Consider the following 26,595-nt stretch of genomic DNA (forward strand, 5'->3'; position numbering starts at 1 on the left):
CCTCATTCGCACACTCTCAATTATCCATTCCGATGCCCATCGTCGCTCAAATACCTGTCCACTGTGTCAGTGCAGGGTCGGGCTGCTGTTTTGACTTCGCTTTGCCTGTTGGTCTTGGTTACTATCGGCTGGTCGCTAACCCGGAAGTTCGAAAGTGCACGATCCAGCGGTTGATCGCGGTAAAAGGGAGATGCATCCGGGGAGCTTCATTCAACTTGCCCCCCCCCCCCCCCCCCATAAAATTTGGGCAAACTCCAATGTAGGTCAAAATTGTCATATTTAATTATATTTTTACTAGAAATAGGAATGTATAATTCCGGAATTGTGGTCCATTCCTGTTGAATGCGGATTTTTTACATTAGAACGCTTTCCATGTTCGGCATTTTCTGGCTAAAGACAGGGTCTCTTGCTTTTGGTTTGGTACTGGGACCGAGTATAAACCAGCCGGAATACCCACGTGAAATACACCTAACTGCGCGAATAAGTGAGGAGGCAAGCATTTCGTGATTAAATCGATCTCAGAAAATCACGGGATTTTCAGCGTGTAGCGATGTGTTTATGCCGATTTACGTAGCGTTTTTTATGTCCACTTACAAGACAGCGTCAAAATGCCAGTTAAGTTTGCTCAGGGTTGTCTGCAGACCTAACAAACCGCAGTTCATGATCTCGACCGGTACGCTGGTTACTGGACAGATGCCGAGGCGTGTCCTCGCACGCTAGCGGGTTCGTATTCCCATGCCTCGAGCGATTTCAATAACACACTTGTGCACTACCACACCGAGCATAACAGTATCCCCCTTATCCATCGTTCAGAACCCTCGCTTCTATGTGTTGATCTCACTCGCGAGCGAACAAGTGTATTGCTCGAGTCGATGTACTTGGATAAGAGTGAAGGGTAGCGAGCATAAGCTCGTTCGAGTTGTCGTGGGAGTGCACAAGTGCAGGAATTCGTGAAAAGCGTGATATCAGATAGTGAAGGGAGGAGTCTGTGCCGAAATAAATCCTAGATATGCAGAAAAGAGACGGGTGAAGCCTTCTGGTTTGCTGAGACGTCTCTTTTCTAGCCGTCTATTCTTGGATTTGGGATTTATTCCGGCACAGACTGCTGCGAGAACCGCTCCAGGAATGATTTGCACACCGAAAAGCCATAGGTCCTCCCGAGTCACTAATCTGTGCAGGTTAATAGGTCCCTCGTGCGATTTGGCATGGTCTCAGGAGGATCTATACTTCATCACCAAAGGTACGATACTTGTATTTGCCAAGGTGCCGACCAACTCCCTACGTGATTATACGTCACGTTGTGATACAGTAGATATTTGCGACTCTCAAACAGAAGGAAAAACAGAAGGCACGTGCGACATCGATACTGGTATGAAAGAGACAGCCCCACGACTCGCAAGCTATTTACTGTGCATGTATTAAAAAGTTTTGTACATGTATAAAGATTACATTGTGGAAGAACTAACCTTAGGAATCTTTAGAGGATAGAAGCATGAGGGTTGCACACGTTTGGTTGGAGGGGCTTGCTGCAATAAGGCTTTGACTCTACAAATTTGATTATAATTTAAAAAAAAACTTGCGTAGTAATGCATTAAAACTGATGCGTCGGTATAGTATCCGTTTTAACAGGCGAAGGGGGACTTTTATGGGGGAAACTAAAAAAACAATTAAATGCGGAAATTGTCCTATTTCAATGAAATTTTAGTCGGAACATAACTAGAATTTCTAATGACGAATGAATCAAGCCCGGCTTTCGTAGCTGCACTGGTTGTGCCATGGCAAGGCATGCAAGCACCATGCCGATACTAGCGCTGTTTGAAGCATTTGTAGGGATTTGGAGGTATGAGACATTTGATAGTGGTACAGACGGGATGCGTTGGAGGGGGGATTTCTCAGTGGCGCAGAATTCCAACTGGAGGGGGGACGAGAAGACTCTGGTGGCGGAATCTATCCGCTCATTACCTGAGCCACAGAGACCGAGTGCAAGGACCGAAGGCGGTGTTTACTGCGCGCTCTCCCTGCCGAACTGCGCGATGGACAAATTGTTCTCACCCTCCCACGAGCCCACCGCCGTCTTGCCATCCTTGTGGAGACGAAGCTACACATTGTGGAGAGATGGGGCAATGCAGACCACTCTACCTCCTCGTTTTCCGAATTTAGACATGCATCGCATTCACACCAAGGGCAATCAGGCGGAGGCGCTGTTTTCGAGCGCTCATGCTAAGATGTGAGCTGCGTTCAAGTCAATAAAGACAGCATATTTATAGGTTTGAAATATCGATCTATCTGATGATGCTAGTTTCACGACCTGAAAATAAAGACCGCAATTACTTGGCTCGACGATTTTCACCATTTTGGGCCCTTTTTTCCCTCTTCTTAACTAGGTCGCCTGTTAATACATAAACAGACGGGTGGGCAAGTTCCTTCAGTAAAATATAGACTGAGTTTATATTGGAGGGACATAACATGTACATATTATGTATTATAATTGAGCTGACATTATTAATATTTTAAAATATTGGTACTGTACATGATCAAACATTACACCAGGTCATACCACCGCGCGCGGCAAGCGCGCGGCATCATGAGATCTGCTCAGCGGCCAGAAAAGGGAGGCGGTCAGGGCTCAGATGTACGTGTACATGTACTGGGTGGGCATGACTCTCCCTCCTTGTCTGGGCTGCACCCCCGCCGGAGTTTTATTCAATAGTACAGCCCACGATGGGGGTTTACCATACCATGTACTGTACCAAGAGCCGTTCTTTCCAACGACACAACACCTGCTTCCTAAATCCCAGCGCAGAAATGATCTGCAAACGATCTGTTTCTAAATCCCAAGCGATCGAACAGTTAGTCTACGCAAGTGGGTGGCACTCACTCCTCAATAACCACTCAAGCCCGCATACAGTTTCCATGCGTGTTCACTACATTGCACTGGCGGCCGCAATCTTCGTTGCCAACGCTGGCGCCACCTCGACCTCGACGGAGTCCTCCCCAGTTGTGGCCCGCGGCCTCACTGACCTGGACGCTTCCTCAACTAAACGGCATCTGAGAACACACACGACTACTGACGCTGAAGAGGGTGAAGAGAGAGGGGTCTTTGGTATCAACATCGTTGATGACATGGTCAGCGGCGTGCTGAAGAAAATAGGCGATATCAGCGACAACGTTCAGGTGACGAGTATGCTCAACGGCTTAAAGAAGGAAGGAAAGCGCCCGGACCAGGCCTTCAAATCGCTGGGGGTGGGCAAGGTGGAAGGCAATCTTCTCGAGAGTAAGGAGTTCCAGTTGTTGGAGAAATACGTGAAGATGACCAATCCAAAAGACACCGATGAGGTTCTGTCAGGGGCAATGACGGCCAACCTAGGCGGTGATGTTTTCTCACAGAAGATGGCCAAGGCGATGGAGAGCGCGAGCACCAACGAACTCGCCACTAAACTGGAGGCAGCGCAGGTTAGTCGTTGGTTGAAGGATGACTACTCTCCAGTCGCGATACTGAAGACGCAGAAGCTGGACAAGGCTACAGATGGGCTCTTTGATAGTCCTCAGTATGCTACGTGGTTGAACTACCTGAAAGCTTACAACGAAAAGAACCCCAAGAAGACGATGACTCAGTTGGAAGCCTTCACGGAGACCTACGGAGAAAAGGGTATCGTTAACCTTGTGGGTACATTGGATGACAGTCTCGGCGCCACGAAGTTTAAGAACGAGGTGGTGACGAAGTGGCTGGCTAGTCCAGATCACCCAATCAACCTTTTCAAGCGCCTTAAACTTGACAAAGCTGGAGATGACCTCTTCACGAATCCACTGTTGAATATGTGGACCGAATACCTGACGGCGTTCAACAAAGACTATCCGTTCGCAGCGACGACGATGATCCAGACGTTCACCAAGATCTACGGCGAGGAGAAGCTGGCGACAATTATTCAAGCGGCCATGAAAAACCCGGAGACTAAGGAGCTTGCGAAGAGTCTGCAGAGGGCTCCTTCGCTCAAGGACTGGATGAATGCGAATAGTCCGCAGAGGTCTACTTCGTTCAAGGACTGGATGTCCTAAAACAAGATCCCGGACGTCATCTACGAGAAAGTTCTGAAGCTGGAGTCCGAACGCTGACATTTGGCGAGCGTACTATAATGCGTACGACGAGCAAGGTTTCCTCATTCAACCCGTGAGATACGAAAGCAGTGTCAAATAGATCCGTACTGTATTGTGTTCCAAACCTCCTGTACCGTAACCTATTCGTGATGACGATTCTGTAGTGCACTCCGCAAACATGCACCATATACTAACCAATTAAGTAAGTGTTGTTAGCATACGCGTTAGGCCCTGGGATTGCCTCCATATCATTACCATCTACGACTTCTTTGCCCGGGGCCACTGCTTCATACTTACGTATCTCCTTATGGAGTACGCTGCGCGCAGCCATCAGAAGCATCCGTGTCAGCGAACTTGATCTAAAAACATGTTCACATGCCACCTAAGAAGTGATTGTGGACTAGAGAGAGCTACAGACTAAATCTGCCTAACTCCATCAACGCGTAGTTTTTTTAACGAGAGTAGTTTTCGCTGGACACTAACATACAGCTTGCAAACGCTAGCGTTTGTTAGAAACTGTACTGGGCCCCTCGCCATATTTATGTTCTCCACACCACCAACGTCCAAGTTGAAGTTTGGTCTGCGCAGATAGATCTTCATTCATTCGCCAACTCGCCAAGAAGAGCTCACACCTGTCCGTGCCTCGACTCGCAGCCACGCCCATGTCCGCGTCCCCCACCAAGAAGCAGAAGGTGGCCGGCCCCTTGACGGCGCACAACCTGGTGGACGGCGCGTTCGTGCCGCCCTCGGGGGGCGCGTACCTCGACGTCCTCAGTCCGTCCACCGGCCAGGTGATCGGCACGTGCGCGCTGTCCACGGACGCGGACGTGCAGCTGGCGGTGGCCAAGGGCCAGGAGGCCTTCAAGGAGTGGCGCCAGACGACCGTCAAGACGCGCGCGGCCATCATGCTCAAGTTCCACGCGCTCATGGTGCAGCACCAAGGTGGCGGACGGGCTTTCGAGTAGGAATTAGGGCAGAGAGCAGATAATTAACGGATACTTTTCGTTTTTGGCCATGCCAGACGAACTGGCGGACATTGTGGTGCAGGAGAACGGCAAGAACCGCACGGAGGCGCTGGCCAGCGTGCTCAAGGGCAACGAGACGGTCGAGTACGCGTGCAGTCTGCCGCAGCTGGTGCAGGGCCGCACGCTGCAGGTGTCGCGAGGCATCTCGTGCCAAGAGGTGCGCGACCCACTGGGCGTCGTGGCCTGCGTCGTGCCCTTCAACTTCCCCATCATGGTCCCAATGTGGACGATCCCCATCGCGTTGACGATGGGGAACTGCGTCATCTTGAAGCCGTCGGAGAAGGTGACGGCGGGATTTTGTTGCTTTGTTGTTGGGAGGGATGTTTTGTGTCTAACGTGTGGGCTGGTGGCAGGTGCCTCTGACGATGGCGCGCGTGGCGGAGCTGCTGCTGGAAGCGGGCGTCCCCAAGGGTGTCTTCCAGGTTTGTTGCGGATCGGGTGGTCTATGTCATCAACGTCGCAACTACTGACGATTCTTGGGGCTACTGTGTGATCTGTAGATCATTAATGGGACGGTGGATCCGGTCAACAGCTTGTGCGACCATCCTGGTGTTGCTGCTGTTACGTTTGTTGGGTCGAGTCGCGTGGCGCAGCTCGTTGCTCGTCGATGCAGAGCGCTGGACAAGCGCGTGCTTGCTCTAGGTGGGGCAAAGAACCACTTGGTGGCTCTTCCGGATGCAGACGTTGACGTCGCCTCCAAGGATATCGTTGCATCTTATGCGGGTTGCGCAGGACAGCGCTGCATGGCTGCGTCGGTGCTGTTGCTCGTGGGAGATTGCACTGCACTGCTTGACATGATCGTCGAGAAATCGAAGGAGCTGGTTCGGGGTACTGAAGCTGGTCAGGTTGGCGCTCTCATCGATGAAGCGTCGAAGACACGTGTCCTCAAGTACATCAACGAAGCAGAGGCTACTGGCGTCAAAGTTATGGTGGATGGTCGGTCGTGGGCTAAGGAGACGAATGGGTTCTGGGTGGGGCCCACGGTGCTGTTGCACACAAACCCGAATGACGCTGCGATGAAGGATGAGATCTTCGGCCCTGTGCTTTCCGTGTATCGTGTAAACTCCTTCGATGAGGCTCTTCAAATTGAGAACGGTAACGACTACGGGAATGCAGCCGCGATCTATACGTCGAACGGAGCCTATGCCGAGTACTTCCAGTCGCGTTTCCGCGCAGGCATGATCGGGGTCAACATTGGCATCCCAGTGCCACGCGAGCCATTCAGCTTTGGTGGCATGTGCGGCACTAAGAGTAAGTACGGTGACATGGATATCACCGGTGATGGATGCGTCGAGTTTTTCTCTACACGTCGCAAGATCACGACCAAGTGGAGCACGGTGATCCACTCGGGTGACTTGGCTAACTTCAGTGGCCAGATGTGAGGGCATTGAGAGCATGCCAAGATGCTTACGGTGAAAGCTTGCAGTGAAAGCTTGCAGTGAAAGGATATGTTGCCGCTTGAGTAGGCTAAACGCTCTTCGATAATTTGTGTTGCAGCCTCAGGATGAATTATCGATGTATATTTGCGTAAGCGTTGAGACCTTTTGTCCTTTAACGAAAGACCTGTAGTGTTCGCACAGACACTGGCTGTATATACGCTAACGTTTGCAAACTATTTGTTAGTGTATACCACGTAGTAGTAGCAGAAAATACTAGCATGTTGATCGACTTTATCCTAAAGCTATGGACATAGACAATTTTATGTTTGGTATAATACGTGAACTCATGTTTGTATATCAGTTTTGCTGCATTACTTTCGTGGCTGTGTGCAACGTTTCCCATGAGCACGGGTATCGATTGAGGAAATAATGCCTCCGAGCAACAAATTCGTGTCTGACTTGGAGGTTATGACTTAGTGCACAGGAACAAACACGTGTGCAAATAGCACTTACAGTCAATGTGTGGTAAAAATTTATGCGCAGTACACTATGTACCACGTAGCAGAATCTTCTTCTTCTCGTTATTATCGAAATCGAGAAGTTGTGGCTGCTTAGGACGACCAACAGCTGAACAAACTCTTCGATCTCGATAGCGCACAAAATCAACCGATGTGGGTCTCATCGAACAGCTTAGTCGCGCACGGCACGAGGGATAGCCCGACTGGGACTGGGGGTCGGGAAGCGCGTGTAGTATAACTTGTGGGCATTCGGAGTGTCCTGCTGCGTGTCAACGCTATGCGTAGCTTTGGTCGGAGCAAAGCACAGCGTAACAGCAATCGCGGAGATGAAAAGTGTCTTGGCGAACTGCATGTTGTAGTTGGGGGTCTCTTGAGTGGCTCGAGGCGAAATGGAAAATGAACTAGGTGAATGCTGACAAAAGTGGTTTGTGCGCACTCTAGCACCAGATGAGTCGATCGTCACAAAATGCGTTAGATCTGAGCCTCGGCGGGACTTGCGTTATGAATGTACGATCGCCGCGCGAATGACTTAAAATATATGATAGCATAATTATAACGTTCCTGGTGGGTACCGCTGAAAGTCCATTTGAAGCGTCAAAACATGGAGTTTCAGTAAAAACAAAAATCTGTTTTACTCCCAAGACGGTTTAGCTAAACGCATGACACTATTCACCAGTGGCAGGATCGAGGCTTGGCACTCCGAATATACAAGAATGCAGAATCTTGGTTCGCAAGTCACAGCTTGTCCGGGAGGACGAACCAACAAACCGCCATCAACATTCACATGGTAATGCAAACCATTGGCACGTAGTATAGAGCTTAGACACACCGACAAGTCGAAACAAAAGAACTTCACATTCTCAAAAATTTGGCAACATCCAGTTTCTTCGGAGAGTTCCAACGAAGAAACCACGATATATTCCGAGTACGTCATGTTCAGCTACACCTCACCCATCGGACAGGCATCGTATTCTAGGCACTGATCGAATAAACGACAAGAAGATAGCACTGCTACTTAGCAAATTGAGAAGACCACTAATCGGTAATCGACCATTCTTCTTCTTGGCACGTAGTATAGCATTACTCTATCCTACCATCGCTACAGTGCAATCCAACCACGATCCGAGACTACAGGAGGCTCAACAAATTTGTACTCGCCGCACTTCACCTGGCACAGTGCGAGCGAGGAAATGTCGTCGATCGTTCTCATGAGGAAGCTCAGCTCGCGTCGCCAACGAGGCTCAGGATCAATAGTTGACTCGCCAATATCAAGGCCCAACAGTGCATGTACGCGTACGATATCAATCATAGCGTTTCTTGCGCGGGTGATTTTTTTCGAGTTGGCCATTGTCTAGCTCGCTGGCGCCAGAAACCGCAAGTGGCGAGTTCTACGCTTTCGATTGGCCCCGCTCCATTAAAACTTAAAACTGAGATGAGCTCATGCCTGTTAGCTCCTGCCAAGTCACTCTGCGATTTGCATCACAGCGAGCATGACGCCCAAGATCTCGCGGGACCTTGGCTTCAAGGAGCACTACGAGCAGCACCACAAGAGCTCGTCTATCCTCGCCGGCGTGGAGGACTTCCTCGACGACGAAGACTGGGACATGAAGCCTCGTCGACGGAGCTCGAGTGTGGAGGCCACGCTGGGCTCGTGGTTCACGTCGCTGGCGTCTGGCCTCCATAGCGTCCGCTTCGCCGTGACCACGCGCGCCAAGAGGCTGTACGCGCGCGACTCGACTCGTCGGGGCGGCCAACTGCGCAACTCCATGGTGGAAATATCTTCCGCTCAAGCGGGGCGCTCGCTGGCGAGAGCGAACTCCATGCCAGCACCCTTCCTCCGATCCAGCGAGTCGGACCTCGACCTCTTCGGCGGCGTTGAGGACGATGAGCCAGACGCCGAAAATCTGGCTGAAGTTTATCTACTGAAGCTCCCGTCTCCGTCTCCTAGGAGGTCATCAACGCCTGGCACGGGCGCGTTTTCGAGGCTGCTACCCACACGGTCCTGGACGCAAGGCTCGAAGTAGAAGAGTGCGAGTAGTGGAAATACATGTAGCAAGTTGAAGTTGTCGGAGTGATGGTCCTTGTGTTGCAGTTCTCGGAACACGTTCTCTGCTCTCTAGGGCAAGGCATAAGTGCTACCTACACCCACGTCTGATCGGTGGTACAGGACAATTGTGAGCCGCAGATTCTGCAACCACGTTGCTGTGCCGTTCTGCGGCAGAACGGCACAGCAACGTGGTTGCAGTTCGAAGAGTGGGAATATTCAATGCGCACTCTTCATGAATCACGAGCGCCCACTTCTCGCTCCACGGACCTTGCGGCTGCATCGCAAAGTTGCGATGCAGCCGAGGAGCGTTGAACGCTCACCAATCCTTCCGCTGGCAAGGAGATCGTGAAGCCGGCAGAGAACCTGGCCTGGTGACCCCTTCCCTGTCAGCCCTGAGCCATCCTGGCTGTCTATGGAGAATCAGACGCACTCAACACATGTAGACGAGCTTCCAGGCCTTTACCGTCGGAGTGTCTGCTAGCCCAGGCTGAGGTGTGTGTCCCGGTCACCATCGTGGCTGCTGGTCATCGCGTTGACCCGAGCTTCCACCCCTGTACCATATTTTCGGTACATGTATCTGTCGCGCCGTCACGCCATCGTGCCCATTTCTGCGTTGCCCCATCCCCTTTTTCGGAAAGCTTGACTACCTAGTAGATTTTTGGGAACCTGGCCAACCTTACACTTCATGCTACAAAACGAGATTGCCCGTGACGTTTCCGCAAGTCTCGCCAGTTCCGCAAGCACGGCGCAGTAGCAAGTGATCATCTAGCCAGCGTTCGTACAGCGCAACAAACTTTCATCCGACACGTGACTACCCGGTAGTCACGTCCGCGTCTCTCTTTCGGTGGCGCCCCATTTCGCAGCCCAAACACCCGCCCACACAGAAAAATGGCCCCGGACCCATAAAAAAAATGGGAGCGCGCCTGTCCACGCCGCATGTCACTCGCTGACAAGCTCTGGCTCCATCACGTAACGGCTCAGTCCTCGTTATAGGTCACTACCCCGTACCTGGCACTGTAGCACTCGCCATGGCTGCGGCCGGGGAGCTCCTGGTGCACGTGCGCCAGCGCCTGGACGCGCTCACCTACGACGACCACTCGCAGTACCTGCTGAGCTCGCTGCAGGCCTCGCCCTTCGTGCAGTCGCTCTCGCTGCCGCCGCCCACGACGAGCACGAGTCGGCGGCGCCGCACGCTGCTGGGCTCGGGGCTGCGCTACGCCGGACTCACAGGCTTCTACGTGCGCCTGGTGCTGCTGCTGGGCACGGGCTGGCTGCTGGCCATGGTGGGCATCTTCACCTTCCTGTACGCGCTGCCGGCGGCGCAGGAGGACATCGTGGTCACGAGCACGGCGCAGGTCATCCTGCTGCTGGGCGTGTACTTCCTGGGCGGTGCGGCCGGCTGCCTGGCCTTCGGCGTGTGCGCCGACCACTTCGGCCGCCGCCCGGTGCTGCTCGGCTCGCTGAGCTTCTGGCTCGTGGTCAACGCGCTCACGGCCGGCGCGTGGAACTACGCGTCCTTCGTGACGCTGCGGTTTCTCGCGGGCATGGGCATTGGCGGCCAGCTGGCGCTGCTGTCGACGCTCGCGCTCGAGTACACGCCCACAAGGACGAGAGGAAGGATCACGGTGCTCACGGTGTCGATGGCGGGCTTGGGGGTGCTGGCCGGTGTCGGGTATGGTCAAGTGGCCTGCGCGGCTATGGGGGAAGGAGGCCTCGGGTGGAGAGTGGCGTACGGCGTGCTGAGCGCTGTTGCGTTGCTGTTTGCCGCGGTGCTCTACCTGGCGCTGGAGGAGTCGCCCAAGTACTTGGCCAGTGTCGGACGGACGGAGGAAGCGCTATACGTGCTGGAGAAGATCGAGACCGCGCATGGGATCAATCGCCAGGCCAGGGTGACGGTGCCCACGAGTTTATATGAACCACCGTCGCAGCGCCCACAGGTTAGCTATGAAAGGTACTTGGAAAGCAGCTCCGACTCGGACTCGGACCTGGGCTTGGACCTGCGGGAAGGTCATCGCAGCGGTCAGGGCGACGAAATTCAGAGAGAAATGCGGGCGAGGTCGGCGTCAAGAGTTAACAGGTACAGCTACGCGGGGCCCGGGGCAGCAAGGGCACGCAGTCAGAGCCAACGAGCATCTGCGAGGAGACTACACAGCCGGCATCAGCATCAGTTTGAAGTGTGCACGCCCAGCTCTGAGGGTCTAGGAACGCCCTCCGACACGTTGGCCCCCACGGCAGATATTTCCTTTTTGAGGGCCCTCGCTCACCGTGTCGTGGCGCTCTTTTCAGGATCTCTAGCCCGGCGAACCGCGGTGATTTGGTTCTTTTGGTTCGCAGAGTTCACGTGCTTGAGCGCAGCTATCGTTACGACACTGATGATGGCAGGGACGTTCGTTAAGGTGAATGCGCTGGGTGAGGGGTTCGGAGTGGGGGATCAGCTCTTCTGGTCAGCCATGACGTGTCCTGGCTTGCTGCTTGCTGCCATGATGGTGGAAACCGTAGGTCGTCGCGGAACGCTGGCCGTGTTTGTGCTTTGCGCTGGTGCTGTTATGGTGGTATCAGCTTGGCTATTGGAAGAGGATGGAGAATGGCTGAGTTTGCTGCTTTCGTTGGGGGCGCTGGTGCTAGCGACAGGTGGCACCATCGGATCGCTGATTCCTTTCACTGGCGAGCAGTTTCCGCTTCTCACTCGAGCTCTGGGAATTTCGTGTTCTGCAGCTTGGGGCCACCTCGGCATGTTTGCCGGGGTTTACCTCGTGCTTCGGCGAGTGATGGGAGACGAAGCGTGGACCTGGCACGATGAACGTTTGATGCTGGCGGGGTGCGGCGGAGTGGCCATCATTTTGATTCCGTTGATTTTGTTCATGGGACCGGAGACGCGCGGGCGAGACATCGATGCATCCTGGTTCGAAGACAACAAGGCACTTCATGCTCTTGCTGGTGGCGTGCTTTCGGCAGCCCCAGGCGGTCGTCCGGAGCAGCCCGCTTCGCGATTTCGCGGAGTGAGTAAGGCAAGGAGAGGCAACAAAAAGTTGGGCAAAGGCTCCGAGTCGTCTGACGGAGATGATCGCGAGCTGCCAGAGTCTCCTTTTGGAAGCGACTCATTGAACGGCCTGACACTAGCTGCTCCAGTCATTTACTCTCCAACTTCGGCAACACACGCAACAGGCCATTCGCCCTGCGACTACGAGTCGTCTTCTTGCTCGTCGTCATCGTCGTCAGGCTTCTGGCAGACCCATTCAGTGCGCCACCTAGGCCGCAAAATGAAACAAGCTATCACGCAAACGTCGGAAGAGAAACACGCGGTGTATCTCCCCTCCGGCGCCAAGCTGCAAGCCCGCAGTACCAGTGGTGCCAAAAGAACCCGTGACAGAAGCGTGGACATCGACGACCGGTGTGACACTGTCATGGATGATCTCGATCAATTGGATTCGATTGTCACGGAGCACGAGTACCGTCAGCATCGCTTGAGCATCGATGATGCATCAAAGGACAGCCAACCGCGACGTCAATCAATGCTGGAGCTGCTGGAGCCGGTGCTGCTGGAGTGGCGTCGATCGATCTCGAGTTCGCTGTCGGGCTCGGTTCGAGACCTGAGCAGTAGCAGCAAGGCCAGTAAGGCCAGCAAAGCGGAGCACAGTGCGTCGATATCCAAGGACACGGAGTCCGCCACGGCTGTATCCGACGTGCGTTCGAGCGCCACGGGGCGCTTCACCATTGACCTCGACATGTTCGACACGTTCACGTACATCTCAACGCCGGTGCTGGGCGGCGACAACTATTCGGAGCACGAGCATCGTGAACCCAGCAACCTCTCATCCGTCAGCAGTGGCGACGCGAAGCAAGCAAGCAGCTAAGCTCTTCCGCCGACGGGAAGCGAGGAGACAGCATCGCGAGTTGTTTGCTGTATGTATTGGGCTTCTTTTCAAGGCGTAGGAAGCGACATAAGTTACGATAATCTAATGTAGGTTTTGTTGTCCAGGCGTCCTCGCACGTCCTCCGACGTCCTCATTCGACGGTACAATGCTTGACAGGATCTCAATGGACGGTCGCGACGCTTCCAAGCGGATATCCCCATCAGACTGGCAGGGCTCGAGTGCATCAAGATGGCGAGCAGGTTAGCGTGGACGCTGTGGTTCTTGTCCCGCGTGGCATCGGTCCTGCGCCATGGGGCCGACGCTCAAACAACTACCGACCCGTGGCTGGACGCTTCCCCGGCTTTCATGCAGCTCCGTTGGCCGAGTGCAAGCCTCTTGCAAGTCTCGATGACGGAACCAGCTCTCGTTGCTGGGACCAAGACATTCTACACGACAGATTCCGTCACGGTGCTCAGCGTTCGCAACGCGACGGTCATCGACAGCACCAGCAAAGCGACGTACGAGGTTCTGTTCCTCATCGGCGACCCGACCTTGGCGTTCAATACGACCGTGGCACCGGCAGCTCTCAACACGACGGGGCTGGCGACTGCACTGGGGAAGCGCTTGGAATCTATGGTGCTCGATGCTGCAGGCGTGAAAAACGCATCCGAGCCGATGTGGCAGGTCGTCGCCGCGTTTCAAAGCGGTGGCGTCACCTGCCAGACGCTCGCTAGTGCTGACGTTCTGACGCTCTACAAGTCGGCACCAAATTTCCCGGCGATTCGCACAGCTGCAACACCGACAGCGACTTCGTTTTTGACGTTCAGTGTGCTGTTCCGGAACGTCATCGATCCATTAAAACTCACCCAGAGTCTGGTTTTCCAAGTTCGTCGAGGTGTGGCGGAGTTTCTTGGAGGAGACTTCAACATGAGCTACGTCGTATCAAGCGGTTCAGCAACGTTGGCGACAGACTCGACTCTGCAAGTGAACCAGACGTTCTACCTGCGGCTGCCAGCTTCAGCAGATACGTCAATGGCGGGACGTGAATATCTGGCGAACCTTGTGCTGTTTGGGGATCTTACACGTCTGGTAGCCGGAGATACCGCCGGTACAACACGACCAGCCACATTTCTCGACTATGTGTTCTTTTCAACGGAGCTTGCGGCTGCTCTGAGCTCTCAGGCTCTCGCCGGCTCGCAATCGTTTGCTGCAACGCTGCTCCCGTATGTGTTTCGTTATATGAACGTCGACACTTTCCCGGTTGGAAACCTAGCGCTTCCAGGAGCCGTAGCGGATACCGCTACACTACTCGCTGCGGTTTCTAACGATGCGCTGAATGCGCTTCGCCGTAAGAGGCAACGCTTTCAATACGACCCCGATAGGTACACCGCCTCAATCCCGACGAACGTAATCTACCCATCGAACGCCACCCTCAGCAGTATGGACCTCAGCGGTGTGTTCACCACAACTGTCTTCTGGGCGAACACATTGACGCAAGACTTTTGGTTGGAAAGCGCCGAGTCTACAGATCCAGTGTCATGGAATCTCTTCCCTTCAGCGTCGTTTTTCCTAGATGACTCGACATCGACGTCTTCGTTACCTGCAGCTCCGATTGTACGGGTTGGTAATACCTCTACACCACTTTGGACGTTGCAAGGTGCGACACCGGAAAATCTCGACATGGCCCTCAACTTCCGAAGCACTGATGACAACGCTACACTTGTGAAAGTCGAAGTTGCGGTCACCCTCCACACTTCAGGGGATGCTGAATCCACGGTCACCAGTATCGCTCGACCGGCTAGTAGCGCAAGTAGTAGCAGTTCAAGCAATGCCGTGAGCCCGTTAAACGTCGTGGTGCGCCATCAAAGCCGTCTGCTACGTAACGGAACCACCGATAAAGTGAGCAAGTTGCTGCTTTATCTCGAGTTTGGTGTCGCGGATGTCACGGAAAAGGCTGCTGATGGCTGTGCGCATTGTCTGCAGCTTTTAGAATGGTGTACGAATGACGCAGCGTGTTCGGCTTTGAAAACCTGCGCACTCTCGGCAGTCCAGACGCCTATTGCACAATTGGTGAATGCAACTTCGACGGCTTACGAGACGGGTGACATGTATTCTCTATTCAACGGGTGCCTAGCTGGAACAGCTACAGCCCCCGTTGATGTGAATGCTCTCATGTTGTTTACAAGTGCAATTCGGTGCCAGCTTCAGCGACTGTGTCCGATACAGCCAGCTAGCTCCAGCATCGTGGTTCCTTCAGGGATTAAACTTGTTTGGGGAAGTGGCAAGGGTCAGCAGCGAGTGCAGCCAGCGTCGGGCATCTCAAACTTCCCTGTTCCGACCAGTGCGCCCCTGAATGTTTCAGTGAGCATTGGGACTCGGGTGGTTTGCTACTTGCCGATATGGAACAATGCCACCGCTGACTGGCTGCAGACGAGAATTGCCCGGTCATGCACTTTTGCAAAGTACCTGGGGACCGTTCAAGCTAACGTGACCTCGAACACTGCAGGAGCCACAACTGTTGACATATTCTACGATGGTCTCGTGGGTCCACTGCCCACGTTGGTATCTGTTGCGAGCGATTCACAAGCCCAAGTGGTTGGCGCAACGATCACAACTGTCGCGACGCCGAAAGTTCGAGTGCGATATGTATCTGCTGGCGGGCCGATACCATTCGCGACCACTACGGATCCACCGCCAACTGACACGTGTACAGAGTGCAAGCGTTTAGCACTCGATGCGTGCCTCCGAGACGCCAAGTGTGCAGCCATGGCTGACTGCGTGATGCAGTATCAGAGCCCCAGCAGCACTACAACCGTCACCGTTGCCACGGATTCTTCCACTTCCACAACATCGTTGGCAGATGCGATTTTGAACCTGGTGCGAGCAGATCAGACCGGAACCCAGCTTTCACTCGAAGCTGGCATCATTTCGTGCCTTCCAGCAGCGATCTCTAATGGCGTGTCAAGTGTTGATGTGAATGGTGCGTCTTGGCGCAAACTCGTCAATGCCAGTGCTTGTTACAGTCGAACTGCCTGCCCACTCGTGCTTGCACCCGTGTTGTCTTCGTCGTGGTCGTCTCTAGCTTCCAACTATTTAACGGTTGGCAAATGGAGCATCTCGCCTGCGCAGAAGCTGCAAAGACTTATCTACACCGGTTCAATCTCAACTCTCAGCTCTCTGAAGGTTCCACTAGTCCTCACGCGCGACGGCACCGCAGTTACGCTGTCAAGTGCTGCAGACCCCGATTCACTGGCGGTATCGTTGCGTGGAGTTATCCAGTATGATGATATCCAGGTGGTTCAAGTCTCAGTTGACAGCTCAAGTACAAACAGCAGCGTGACGACATTCGCGTGGACAATTTCCTACGGACATTGGGCCGGATCGTTGCCGGTATTCATTTCGTCTGACAGTAAGGAGTGGACCCTGGTCGCGTACCCGACCATTTCAGCTGGTGCAGCCGTTCCGAACGACAGCATTTTGCAGTTGATTCCTCGCAGCTCAACCAGCACTACTGTCACGAGCAGCACCACAACCACATCGTAGCACGAAGCCAATTCTTTTTCAATGCAATCATATGGCTCGTAGGACGTTTATTTGTTATCAATTCGACCTGAAAACGTTGCAGGATCATCCCGGATATTACACAATTTCCAGCTTATTCAGTCGAACGGCCTCCGCGAACTCGGCGATGGGGTTAACAGTCCACATGTTCGACTGCTTCCTGCTCTCCGTCTTGCCATTTTCGAGCTCGGCGTGGTCCTTGAGAGAGCTCTCGTAGAACGCCAGGTGTCCGCCCGACTTGGTCGTGCACAGGATTACGTTGGGATTGGCCTTCACCTCGTCCTCCTTCGGCAACGCCGAGCTGATGCTAATGGGATCGTCCTCCGCGTTGATGCAGAGCAACGGCACGCGCACACCGCCCAGCTTCTTCACGGATCCAGCGTCGTCGTAATAATCGTCGACAGTGTCGTAGTGGAATACGTACTTGGTAAGTGTGTCGTCGAAGTCTCGCACAGTGCGAGTAGCCTTGATAGCCTCCAAGTCCACGCCTGGGAAATCGACAAACTGCTCCGCTGCATTGCACTTGATCATAAAAAAATTAGCAACCAAGATAAATAAATGCACACTTCCATGGATACGCATACCTTGTTGAAGAAGAGCTCGCGAAGGTTGTTGTTGAGGGCCTTGTCATACGTCATGCGGTTGAACAGCGAGCCGCCAAAGTTCGCCGAGCAAATTGTCAAGTCGAACGGGTTTCCAACCGAGATAGCGCCTGTCAACGGAGTCTCATCTCCATCTTCACCTAAATACTTGACGAGTACATTGGATCCCATGGAGAAGCCCACCCCGACGAACGCTTCTTGTGCAAACTGGTACTTCTCACTCAGTTGTTGCAACACGAAGCGCAGATCGCCCGTGTACGCGCTGCAGAAGAGCTGCGCAGTTCTTACAGGCGTGTTGGCGCACCCCCGGGCGTTCAGCACTACGCACTGCCAGCCCAACTCGTGCAGCCGCGCGACCGTGCTACGAATGTAGTTCTCTGGACTGCCGCCCGTAAGTCCAGGCAGCAAGATCACCGTGCGTCGCGTAGGCTCCACATCAGGCAGCCACGTCGTCGACGCCGCGTCATTGAGGTCGCCACCCGCCGCCGGTGCATCCCGAGCCGACAAAAGCGCCCAATCCAGTGACACGACGCCACCGTCGGGCAGCGTCATCAGCTGCCGCTTGTAGTTGATCTTGGGCCCGCGCTCGTCGTAGGCGAAGCGCACGGTCTGCAGGTGTCCGTTGAACAGCCGCCACGGCGGGTAGTACTTGTTTTTCGCTGCCGAAAAAGTAGTGCAAAGCGTTGGTTAGACGTCTAGTTCCACTGCAATTGCAATTGCAATGCACGCACTGATGGTGGGGCAGAGCGACAGCAGCTTCTTGTTGCCGTCCGTGGCCCGGAACACGAGTCGCGGCGTCTCGGCCGCGCGCAGGAAGTGCCAGCGCATGAGGATCCACGCGACCGAGCGGCCGAGCGCCTTGCGCCCCAGATACACGAGCAGCAGCGCGAGCGCGAGTCGCGAGTGGGGCTGCAGCAGCCGCGCGTTGGCGTTCCCCATGGAGAGCGAAGCAGCAAATGTGCGGCTCGGATCCCCTCGCACTCTGATCTGCTTGGGTTGACGTCGACTGTACTGACGTGGCGTCACGTTTCCACGTGATTACGCCTCATATATGAGTGGTGTGGGCCACGTTGGATTGGTGTGGCGAATGCACGTAATTCTGTGTACGTGGAGCACTAAGTTGTAAGCTTTCCAGCTTTTTATGAAGGTTGTGCAAGCCTGCGTATCAGTTGGCAGCTGTGGACTGTTGGGCTTGGAGTCATCGAGGACTATGAGTGGGGCGCCGTCTGGGTTGGCCCATGCGGCGAGAATGACTCACAACTGCCTGCTCGAAACGGCACAACTTGAAGCTGTCAGCTGTGCCTTTGACCGGCTGGCGGCTGTGTGGCGCTGTTCGATGCTTACGGACAATTTGTTTTCGGGTTTGTTGAGCGCGGGTGGTCAACTCCCCGGCGACTTCGGGCTTCGCCGCCAGTTCTTCTGCAGCGATGGCACGTCCACATGGTTTCCCCGCGTTACGTCGGCGCGGCTTAGCATCGTCGCCGGCGCCGTCGTCGACTACAGGAAGTCCCGCCGCGTCCAGATAGGCGGACAGCGTCCAAATATTTGAATGTTTGACACCACGACCCATCAACGGCGCGAGCTGCGGCTACGAGCCGGCCGCGCGACGCCGCGAAGAAGCAAGGCACCCCCATCCTGCGGAGTGCGGGGCCAGATCGCAGTGACACCCAGGGTCTTTCAGGTGGTGAGGCAATGGGGCAGAGCGCTGCCAAGTGGCCGGAAGTACTCTGTTACTCACCGCCGCGTTCATCTGCCCGCGCCAAGGTGGGCAGCTGGGATCAGAGCAGCATGTGGCGCTCGACAAACACACACGCCGTTACTAGTAATTATTAGCCGGAGTCGGAGCCCACTCACCGACGACGTCGGGGTGGATATTCCCCCCCCCCCTCGGGGCAACGCGTTGCCCCGAAATGCCTGACCGTAATTCGCGTCCAATGCGGGGGAGAGGGGGCGCGTATCTTTGGCCACCGATCGATCGATTCGACAATCTCTGCGCCACGCGCGTCGCGTCGCTGGCATTAGACTGGCGCCCAGTATGCTGGCGGCGCAGACCCCTCCAGTCCCTGGCTGTCCAAGTCGCAGAGCGCCCCATGGCAATGTGTGGCACACTGCGGGTCCGTGTTGAAGTGGCCTGCTGCTGAACTCGAACTGAATGCATTTCTCGGCCGCCCATTGGCCGGCGTCTCCGCGCACTCATCCCCGTAAATGCGAATTTCCGGACCAGTCGTCGCGTCGTCTTGCCGCGCTTCCCTTCCCTCCGCGGGGTTGTGGCAGGCCAGAGACTGACTGACTGACTGCGGGCGCTTCACATTCCAAAGTAAGTCCCGCTGCCTCCGCCACCGCCACCGCCGTGCAGTGTGGCAGTGGTACGATACAGTACAGTACCGGTATCCCCCATACAAGCAGCAAGATGTCGGCAGGCCACAAGTACGGCTACGCGCTCAACTTCGACTGGAAGCACCCGTGGCCGCGCGCCCCCACGCCCAAGAACGAGGACGCGCGGCTGGCCGAGCTGGCGCGCTACCGCATCCTGGACTCGGAGCCCGACGAGAAGTTCGACAAGCTCTGCCGCATCGCGTGCAAGGAGATGAAGTGCCCCATCGCGGCCGTGAGCTTCATCGACAAGCAGAAGCAGTGGTTCAAGGCCAACAGCGGCCTCACGCAGCGCCAGATCCCGCGCGACGTGGCGCTCTGCGCGCACACCATCATGCACGCCAAGCGCGCGCTCGTGGTGGAGGACACGTCGCTCGACGAGCGCTTCCAGCACAACCCGCTGGTCACGCGCGCCTCGGCCGTGCGCTTCTACGCGGGCGTGCCCATCACGACGCCCAGCGGCTTCTGCATCGGCTCCGTCTTCGTCTTCGACGTCAAGAGCCACCACAACGTGGACGCCAAGATCCTGCACAAGATCGCCGCCAAGGTGCTCAAGTACATGGACGAGCGGCTCAAGAACATGGCGGCGGCCAACGGCGGCGCGCTGCCGGAGCCCGCCCCCTCTTCCTCTTCTAACACTGCTGCTGCGCGCTCGCCGCCCGCAAGGAAAACGGTCTCGCCGCCCACGTCACAGGGAAGCACGGAGCAGCCCGCGGGCGAGACGGCCCTGCGGGAGCAGCAGCCGCCGCCTGCACCCGTCAAGGTTGAGACCACGGCGGCTGCTACAGCCGCCGACAGCGGAGCCATCGTGCAGGCCGCGCAGGCCCAGACGAGCACCGCCATTGAGGCGCAGGGACAGGGCCAGGGAGGACTGGGCAACATGGGCTCCATGCTCATGAACCTGCTGGCGCGCACCACGGAGACGCAGCAGCAGCTCGCGGCCCAGCAGGGCGTCATGTTCGAGACGCTCGGCGAGCACTCGAACCAGCTCGAGTCGCTGGGCCAGTCCATGACCAACCTGGAGAAGCGGTTCGAGCAGGTGCGGCTCAAGAAGGAGCAGCAGCAGAGGAATGCGGCGAACGGCAGCCGCCGGCCCAAGCGGGTCTAACGAAGGACGCGTCGCGCGTTGCGGACGATGACAGAGAAGTGAAAGAAGCTGCTCGTTTTAAGTGTTGGCTCGGGGCCGCGCAGGGCGGGAGTGAGGGGGGCAACATGCGCCTCGCCATGGACCGTAAAAGTATCTATACGCCTCCCCACCCACTCTCCTCCCGGGCCAAAGAAGCCAGGCCCTGCCGACGTGTTGCATTACGAAATATATGTGCTGTGGCATTTTAGTACTCCCGGTGATTTACTGCATTGCATCCCTACAGCAAGTGTATGTGTATGTGTATGTTGACTGGTCTCGTCAGTGGAGAAGTCAGCGCCACGAGCTGACTCGATTTCGGTAGCTGAGGGTCAAGTTGAAGTTGACTGCAACTTCAGCCCAGCGAAATACATGTACCGTCGCCATGGATTGAGGCTTCAAGCGTTTTCAGCGTGTTGGTTACATGTCAAAAAGGGACGAGGGGGCTGGCTGTTCAGTCGTGCGGACAGTGACGCGAAGCGGAGCGATGGCGACGCCACAGCTGCTGGATGCGGCGATCGGAAGCGATGGAGTGCTGCGAGAGGCGCCGTACGCGCTGCTGTGCATGGTCGTGGCGGTGGAGAAGTCGGCCGAGGGCGATGGCATTCTTTGGATGATCTACCAGGCCGAAAGAGACGTGGATCCTTACGAGCGCGTGTTACAGGCAGCAGATGACTGTAGTCTGCAGAGGATTGCCACGAAGCACCGGCTCAAGCGTGAACAGCAGCCGCAAACAGAAGAAAATAATGAGGAAGAGGATACGGTGGTGGCACCTCCAGCGAGGTCACTGCATGATGTCCTGGCTGATTTGACGAGGCTGCTACGTTCGACATCGAAGCCAGAGATTCGACAACGCCTGGAACAACAGCTGGAGGATCTGAGACTCTCGCGGGTCCGAGAGCTCACGGGCGTCTCCCTGCCCAGGCATCTGCGGATCACGTCGCTCGAAGAGGATCCTTTGGAGTTCCGTCGCGACACACATGGCGTCGCTCAAGTGTGGGGTGCGTCCTTATCGTCTGGAACTGCTGCTGAATGATCCTGAGCTAACCCTCGTTGATGTTCCTGCTTTTTTGTTGTGTTTTCAGGACGCAATGTGTTGGGAGAGCACTACGCCCCGAGAGCAGCCCCGCTGCGCTATCTCCACACGTATCCAGCGCCAGAGCTGTTCAAACGCATGAAGCGAGCAGTGCGCGACGACCTGAACACTCGCAACCAGCGCCGCATCGCAGCTTTGAACGCCAAAGAGCGCGAGCGCAAGATGGAGCTGGAACGACAAGGCATTTTGTCTCCAGAGCAGCAGCTCGAGGCCAAGTTCGATCGGCTGCTCAATGCGAGCGCCTGATGGGGAGTCCCCATGGAAAATGGACGGTGGCAACGGTAGCTGTTGAACCGGCGCGATCCGAGCGAGATACACTTGCACTTTTGCACCTGCTAGTCCAATTTTGCTCGAGTGCAATGGCAAGTAGTGCAAGGCGATACTCAGCCAGCGTCTGCAAACGACGAAGGCGCGGCTCCACTAGCTGCGGGTCTGGTAGTACTCATTTCCTCGACGATGATAATGCAGTGCATGATCAATTCGAGTGGAGAGCTCGACGTCGATCGAAGATCGACATAAAGTTTTTGTTATTGTTGCTGCTGGTGCTGCTGTTCACTTCTCCAGTTCTGGTAGCTGCAAGCTTACCGTCACTTGACTACGGGACGTTAACATGGAGCGAGTGGGAGGAGGTTTACACAGCCGCTCAGTCTGACGCGGTGGCATTTTTCAGGATGTACCGCACTGGGCCGCGTGTGAGAGCAAAGATTCTGGTTGGGAGCGATATCTCGATGAACGACTTCGAGGCAGGGGAAGAAGTTTTCCGCCAGCAGATCCAGAGTATCGTGGGAGTTGAGCGAATTGAACGCGTGCAGTTGGAGTATTTGCAGACCGAGGCGTGTTCGGAGGAAGAACAACAAGCGTACTATGTGGCGTTGGGTATATCGGCGTTGCCCCCACCTCTCGGTAGTAGTGGAAACAATTACGATTCGGATGCTTCAGCACTGATGTTGCCTTACACCAACACTGAGCGCGAGCACATTGCCAAGAATTTGAAGTATGGGAGCATCGTGAACACGGTTAACACTACGATCGACGGCATTTCGCTTTTTGGTACCCCCATGGAGTTGGTTGACATGACGCTGGAGGGTGAATCATTTACCCAACTCTACTTGAAGCCGTGGGTGGGCGTCCAGCTTGTCATTGCGTCTACAGTTTCGGTAACAATGGATGTTACCACCAGTGCAAATGAACACTACACAATGGATCGAGATGCATTCCAAGATCTGCGCTTGCGATTTTTGCTGACGAAGCGACTGAATTCACTGCAGGTCCGCGCCTCGGATATTATTGTGCGTTCACCGACAGAGCTCCTGCCGTATACGGCGTACTACGCTGATGCGGGTGTCCTAGAGATTGAAGTTCATGTTCACGACATCCGCTATGCTGATTCCGTGGAAACGTATTTGCTTGGTGAAGATAACTGGACGTCGAGCAATAGTCTTGCGAATTCTTTCAATGCGATGGAGCCGGATTGGCGACTGATAGCCATGGATGTAGACAAGAGTGCTGGAGAACTGTTTTCCCCTCCGACAGGAGCAAGCTCATGGATTGATACTGGAAATAGTGATGACTCAGTCGCCTTGAGTGAATTAACTTTCGAGTTGTACAATATCTCGCTTGCGCAGTTGGAACGAGCGAAATGGCCTGTTCTCGGATACGTGCAGAGTACCGTGTCTCAGGTAGCTCCTAGCTTGGTGCGATTCGGACGGATCACTTTTCCTTCATCTTCAATCGCTTTATCAACACTTCCCACTCACAACGACGGCGAAAGCAGTTCCGCCGCAGAGATTGAGCTCGCATCAGAGTCGATATTTGATCCCATCAACGCTATTAACTGGACGCTAAGCTTCAAGGCAGAGCCAAAAGCTCCAGGCGCTTTTGACAGTGTGGCACTCTCCGATCACATTATTAGATTGCAGAGCAGTGTCGAAAACGGTGTGCTGGTTGCGTTAGGCTTTACAGACACGACAGATACTCCCAGTACCAGTAGCGTAAGATTTCTCAGCGCTAGTGATTGGGTCGATCCAGAGCTGAGTGCTGCAGATGTGGTGGATCCCTATGTTTCGTTTAATCTCACGATTAAAATCGAGCCGCTGGATGCATCCGGTACTATCCTAGAGTCGCCAAATTTCTTTCAGCTCCACCATGTTCGTAGCGCTCTCGTGCTTTTGCTGCAGCAAGTTGCGATTATGGATGACGGTCTATTTCTCATTTCGTCAAATGCTGTTGACGTCCTGGACGAAACTTCGGGTGCGGCAGGGTACGCATGGAATCGCTTACTTTATGTCAAGTATCGAGCGCTCATCGCTGATGAGAGCCAGCGCTACGCTATTCGTTCAGTTATTTTCTCGCACCAACTCGCAACCACAATTTCTTTATATTCTCTCGGTAGTGTTGAGTTGGTTGAGCGACAGATCGACGTCCATGCAGATGGATCACCGGTGTGGCCTCAATACTCACCTGGGTTTTTAGAGCCTGTGACGGAGGATGACATGATCAGTGACGGCTTCATTACCTCATTTAAGTCGTTGCTGAACCATCAAACTAGTTTTGTCTACGATTTTGATGACCCTGGACCGAGCGCAACCTCTGGAGTATTAGTAGGTGCTACTGATGTGTGCGCTTCAGGAGGAACAAGCACTTTTGGGCTGTGCATCAAGCTTTGTTTCACAGGCACTGCCCAATTGGTACCAATATTTCTTCGTAGACTGCAAAGTATTCACACCACGGTATCTTCGTCAATCAGTCTCCCACCAGAACATAATTCGTCAAGCACTGCCGATTCCAATTCCAGTTACCCAGCCCCGTGGGTGCTGGTAGATGACCAGAGCGAGACATTGTGGTCATTCTTTGTCAACGGATCATCGCCCAGCGACAGTGCCCAGAGCGTTCGTTTTACTTTCGGATCTGTAAGCTCGATGCAAGATTTGAGCGCTACGACACCCTTCACAATTGATATAGAAGTTGCTCCTGATGACCCAGCAGCTTTACCGGTTGTGCGACGTCGGCAGTTTGGCGACCTCGCGTTGATGGATTCGACTGGATTGCCCATACCCGCGTTTATCACTGCCGAAGTTCCGGAGTTGATAGACGATGGAGATGGAGTCGTGGGCATCACCGTCACGCTAAATATGCAAGAGCCTCGACTAGGTGGGCTGTATTCGGGCTCATTACTAGATGAGGTAGCTCCAACTTGCAGTGCATGCACAACGTTATTGGAGGATTGTGACAGTACGCCTGAGTGCCGAGTATTTTCAGCGTGCGCAGGTGTTCTGCTCGAGTCAGACTTGACAGTGCTAGCCACCATGCTTGAAAACGATGGTATCGACGGTGCTCTCGATGCGTCCTGGATACTCCGGGACTGTTTGAGCCCTTCGGATGGCACGGAATGGTCAAGTACTATGCTTGAAATACTCGAGTCCAGCTACACTTGTCTGTGGGAGAACAGCTGCCCACTAGCGCACAATACGACGCTCGGGAGGGAGATCGTGCTGGATTACAGTCCTGGAGAGCAGGCCTTGACGTTCGATCTCGCGAATGGATTTGCCAGCATAACCTTCGAGCTCGACTCCGACGACGGCAATTGGGCGTACACTTTCGTGGAGGACTTTACAGCGAACGTGGCGGAGGTGACTACACAGCTGGACTCGCTGCTGACGGAGATGTACCGCTCTGCGTTTTCAAATGTGGCGACTGTGCAGTCGGCACTCGCCACGACGGAGGACCCGGACTCAGCAGTTGTGACAGCGCAGTTGACCATCCACTACAGATTTCTTGGCCGACTGCCCCAGCCTTTTGTCACGCTGAATAACAGCACGCTGAGGTACAATACCACGGAGGAGGTTCTGCATTTGCGAGTGTTACCCATAACAGCAAGTTGAAGGCACTATTTCAAGGGAGTTCCACCCACATGAATGTCATCGTGTAAACGTTACACAAACCTACGTACCGCTACACGATCTCATTTTGGTTGGCCAGTAGTCCGCGTCCGCTGTCCAGCCAATCAAAGCGTTTCAAGATACAATCCCCTCTTTTCTGCTCTTTGCAAATTTCCACATGCGGAATTCACCACATACAACCACCCAGTTAACTTTTGCTGGCAAGCTCGCAGCCAACTATCCGATCGCTTGTTGAGCCCGCCGCTCCGCTCGCCGCCGCCAAGCCTCACTTTCTGCTGACTGCTCTGCTTGGAACACCGTTTCGGGTACGCTAGCCTCCGTTAGGCTCGACTCGCTACTGCGACAATCTGGAATACTTACCGTCTGCCATGGCCTCTTATTTCGTTCGGTGACTCTAGCATCTGAGCATCCAGGAGGGAAGAATGCAGCTCTTCGTGGAGACCCTGTCGGGCTCCCCGCTCACGCTCAGCGTGGCGGCGGACGCCTCGGTGGCGTCGGTCAAGCAGGCCGTGGAGGACGTGGAGTACATCCAGAACTTCCGCCTGGTCTGCGCCGGCAAGCAGCTGTCGAGCGGCTCGCTCGCTGACTACGCCGTCGGCGAGTGCGACACGCTCAAGATGCTGCTGGACGTGAACGGCGGCATGCGCGCCAAGTGGCGCAAGAAACGTATGCGCCGCCTTCGCCGCAAGCGCCGAAAAATGCGCCAGCGCGCCAGATAAGCGTCGCGCCACAGACTGTCGGTGGCCGCTAGTGTGACCTCACGTTAGTGGTCGGTCTTCAGACTGTCGCAACGCTTGGACGGGTGGCCCGTGCCCCAGCTCAACCAGCAGCAACAGCAGTTTCCTTTCGTTCCCGCAGTCGCAGGACGACCATGATTGCGTCAACGAGGTTCTCGTATCCAAGTTAATGTGAAATGGAAGAAGAGCGCATCCGTGGGTTGGATGAAGAGGAAAAAACGTGTCAATTGGTCTTGTTGCTTTACTTTCGTTTGGAGCGGTTGATAAAAGTGTGGTTTGAGGATAG

The 26,595-nt window shown here is 54.8% G+C and overlaps 9 protein-coding genes across 10 annotated transcripts; 8 read left to right on the forward strand and 1 right to left on the reverse strand.

Moving 5' to 3' along the window:
* Window positions 1–2,913: 2,913 nt before the first annotated feature.
* Window positions 2,914–4,056, forward strand: IUM83_03514 (putative secreted RxLR effector protein; the record flags this gene model as incomplete). The annotated part of the gene is made up of 1 exon (XM_067927519.1): window positions 2,914–4,056. One exon carries the CDS (start codon window positions 2,914–2,916, stop codon window positions 4,054–4,056), a length of 1,143 nt encoding a protein of 380 aa, XP_067795286.1.
* A 701-nt stretch (window positions 4,057–4,757) lies between these two features.
* On the forward strand, window positions 4,758–6,502 carry IUM83_03515 (methylmalonate-semialdehyde dehydrogenase (acylating); the record flags this gene model as incomplete). Its single annotated transcript, XM_067927520.1, has 4 exons — window positions 4,758–5,037; window positions 5,117–5,403; window positions 5,474–5,542; window positions 5,621–6,502. The coding sequence occupies 4 exons, from the start codon at window positions 4,758–4,760 to the stop codon at window positions 6,500–6,502; spliced, it is 1,518 nt and encodes a 505-aa protein (XP_067795188.1).
* Window positions 6,503–8,507: 2,005 nt separating this feature from the next.
* Window positions 8,508–9,041, forward strand: IUM83_03516 (uncharacterized protein; the record flags this gene model as incomplete). Its single annotated transcript, XM_067927521.1, has 1 exon — window positions 8,508–9,041. The coding sequence occupies one exon, from the start codon at window positions 8,508–8,510 to the stop codon at window positions 9,039–9,041; it is 534 nt and encodes a 177-aa protein (XP_067795284.1).
* Window positions 9,042–10,092: 1,051 nt separating this feature from the next.
* IUM83_03517 (Major Facilitator Superfamily (MFS)) lies at window positions 10,093–12,918 on the forward strand (the record flags this gene model as incomplete). Its single annotated transcript, XM_067927522.1, has 1 exon — window positions 10,093–12,918. The coding sequence occupies one exon, from the start codon at window positions 10,093–10,095 to the stop codon at window positions 12,916–12,918; it is 2,826 nt and encodes a 941-aa protein (XP_067795295.1).
* A 44-nt stretch (window positions 12,919–12,962) lies between these two features.
* Window positions 12,963–14,908, forward strand: IUM83_03518 (uncharacterized protein; the record flags this gene model as incomplete). Its single annotated transcript, XM_067927523.1, has 4 exons — window positions 12,963–12,967; window positions 13,044–13,079; window positions 13,143–14,141; window positions 14,902–14,908. The coding sequence occupies 4 exons, from the start codon at window positions 12,963–12,965 to the stop codon at window positions 14,906–14,908; spliced, it is 1,047 nt and encodes a 348-aa protein (XP_067795187.1).
* A 1,649-nt stretch (window positions 14,909–16,557) lies between these two features.
* IUM83_03519 (putative serine protease family S33) lies at window positions 16,558–18,020 on the reverse strand (the record flags this gene model as incomplete). Its single annotated transcript, XM_067927524.1, has 3 exons — window positions 16,558–17,001; window positions 17,064–17,740; window positions 17,813–18,020. The coding sequence occupies 3 exons, from the start codon at window positions 18,018–18,020 to the stop codon at window positions 16,558–16,560; spliced, it is 1,329 nt and encodes a 442-aa protein (XP_067795277.1).
* A 1,471-nt stretch (window positions 18,021–19,491) lies between these two features.
* IUM83_03520 (GAF domain) lies at window positions 19,492–20,562 on the forward strand (the record flags this gene model as incomplete). The annotated part of the gene is made up of 1 exon (XM_067927525.1): window positions 19,492–20,562. The coding sequence occupies one exon, from the start codon at window positions 19,492–19,494 to the stop codon at window positions 20,560–20,562; it is 1,071 nt and encodes a 356-aa protein (XP_067795396.1).
* Window positions 20,563–21,064: 502 nt separating this feature from the next.
* Window positions 21,065–21,919, forward strand: IUM83_03521 (uncharacterized protein; the record flags this gene model as incomplete). Its single annotated transcript, XM_067927526.1, has 2 exons — window positions 21,065–21,578; window positions 21,663–21,919. 2 exons carry the CDS (start codon window positions 21,065–21,067, stop codon window positions 21,917–21,919), a joined length of 771 nt encoding a protein of 256 aa, XP_067795397.1.
* A 482-nt stretch (window positions 21,920–22,401) lies between these two features.
* On the forward strand, window positions 22,402–26,291 carry IUM83_03522 (rpL41-like protein; the record flags this gene model as incomplete). 2 transcript variants are annotated; one of them, XM_067927527.1, is made up of 4 exons in its annotated part: window positions 22,402–22,759; window positions 25,133–25,496; window positions 25,778–25,877; window positions 25,971–26,291. In XM_067927527.1, 4 exons carry the CDS (start codon window positions 22,402–22,404, stop codon window positions 26,289–26,291), a joined length of 1,143 nt encoding a protein of 380 aa, XP_067795238.1. The 2 variants fall into 2 exon arrangements, with proteins under 2 accessions (XP_067795238.1, XP_067795237.1); XM_067927528.1 differs by lacking the exon at window positions 22,402–22,759 and having other exon boundaries at window positions 25,075–25,496.
* Between the last annotated feature and the right edge of the window lie 304 nt (window positions 26,292–26,595).

Source organism: Phytophthora cinnamomi (assembly GCF_018691715.1).
Source record: "Phytophthora cinnamomi strain GKB4 chromosome Unknown Contig21, whole genome shotgun sequence".
In the NCBI taxonomy this organism is placed as follows: Eukaryota; Oomycota; class Peronosporomycetes; order Peronosporales; family Peronosporaceae; genus Phytophthora; species Phytophthora cinnamomi.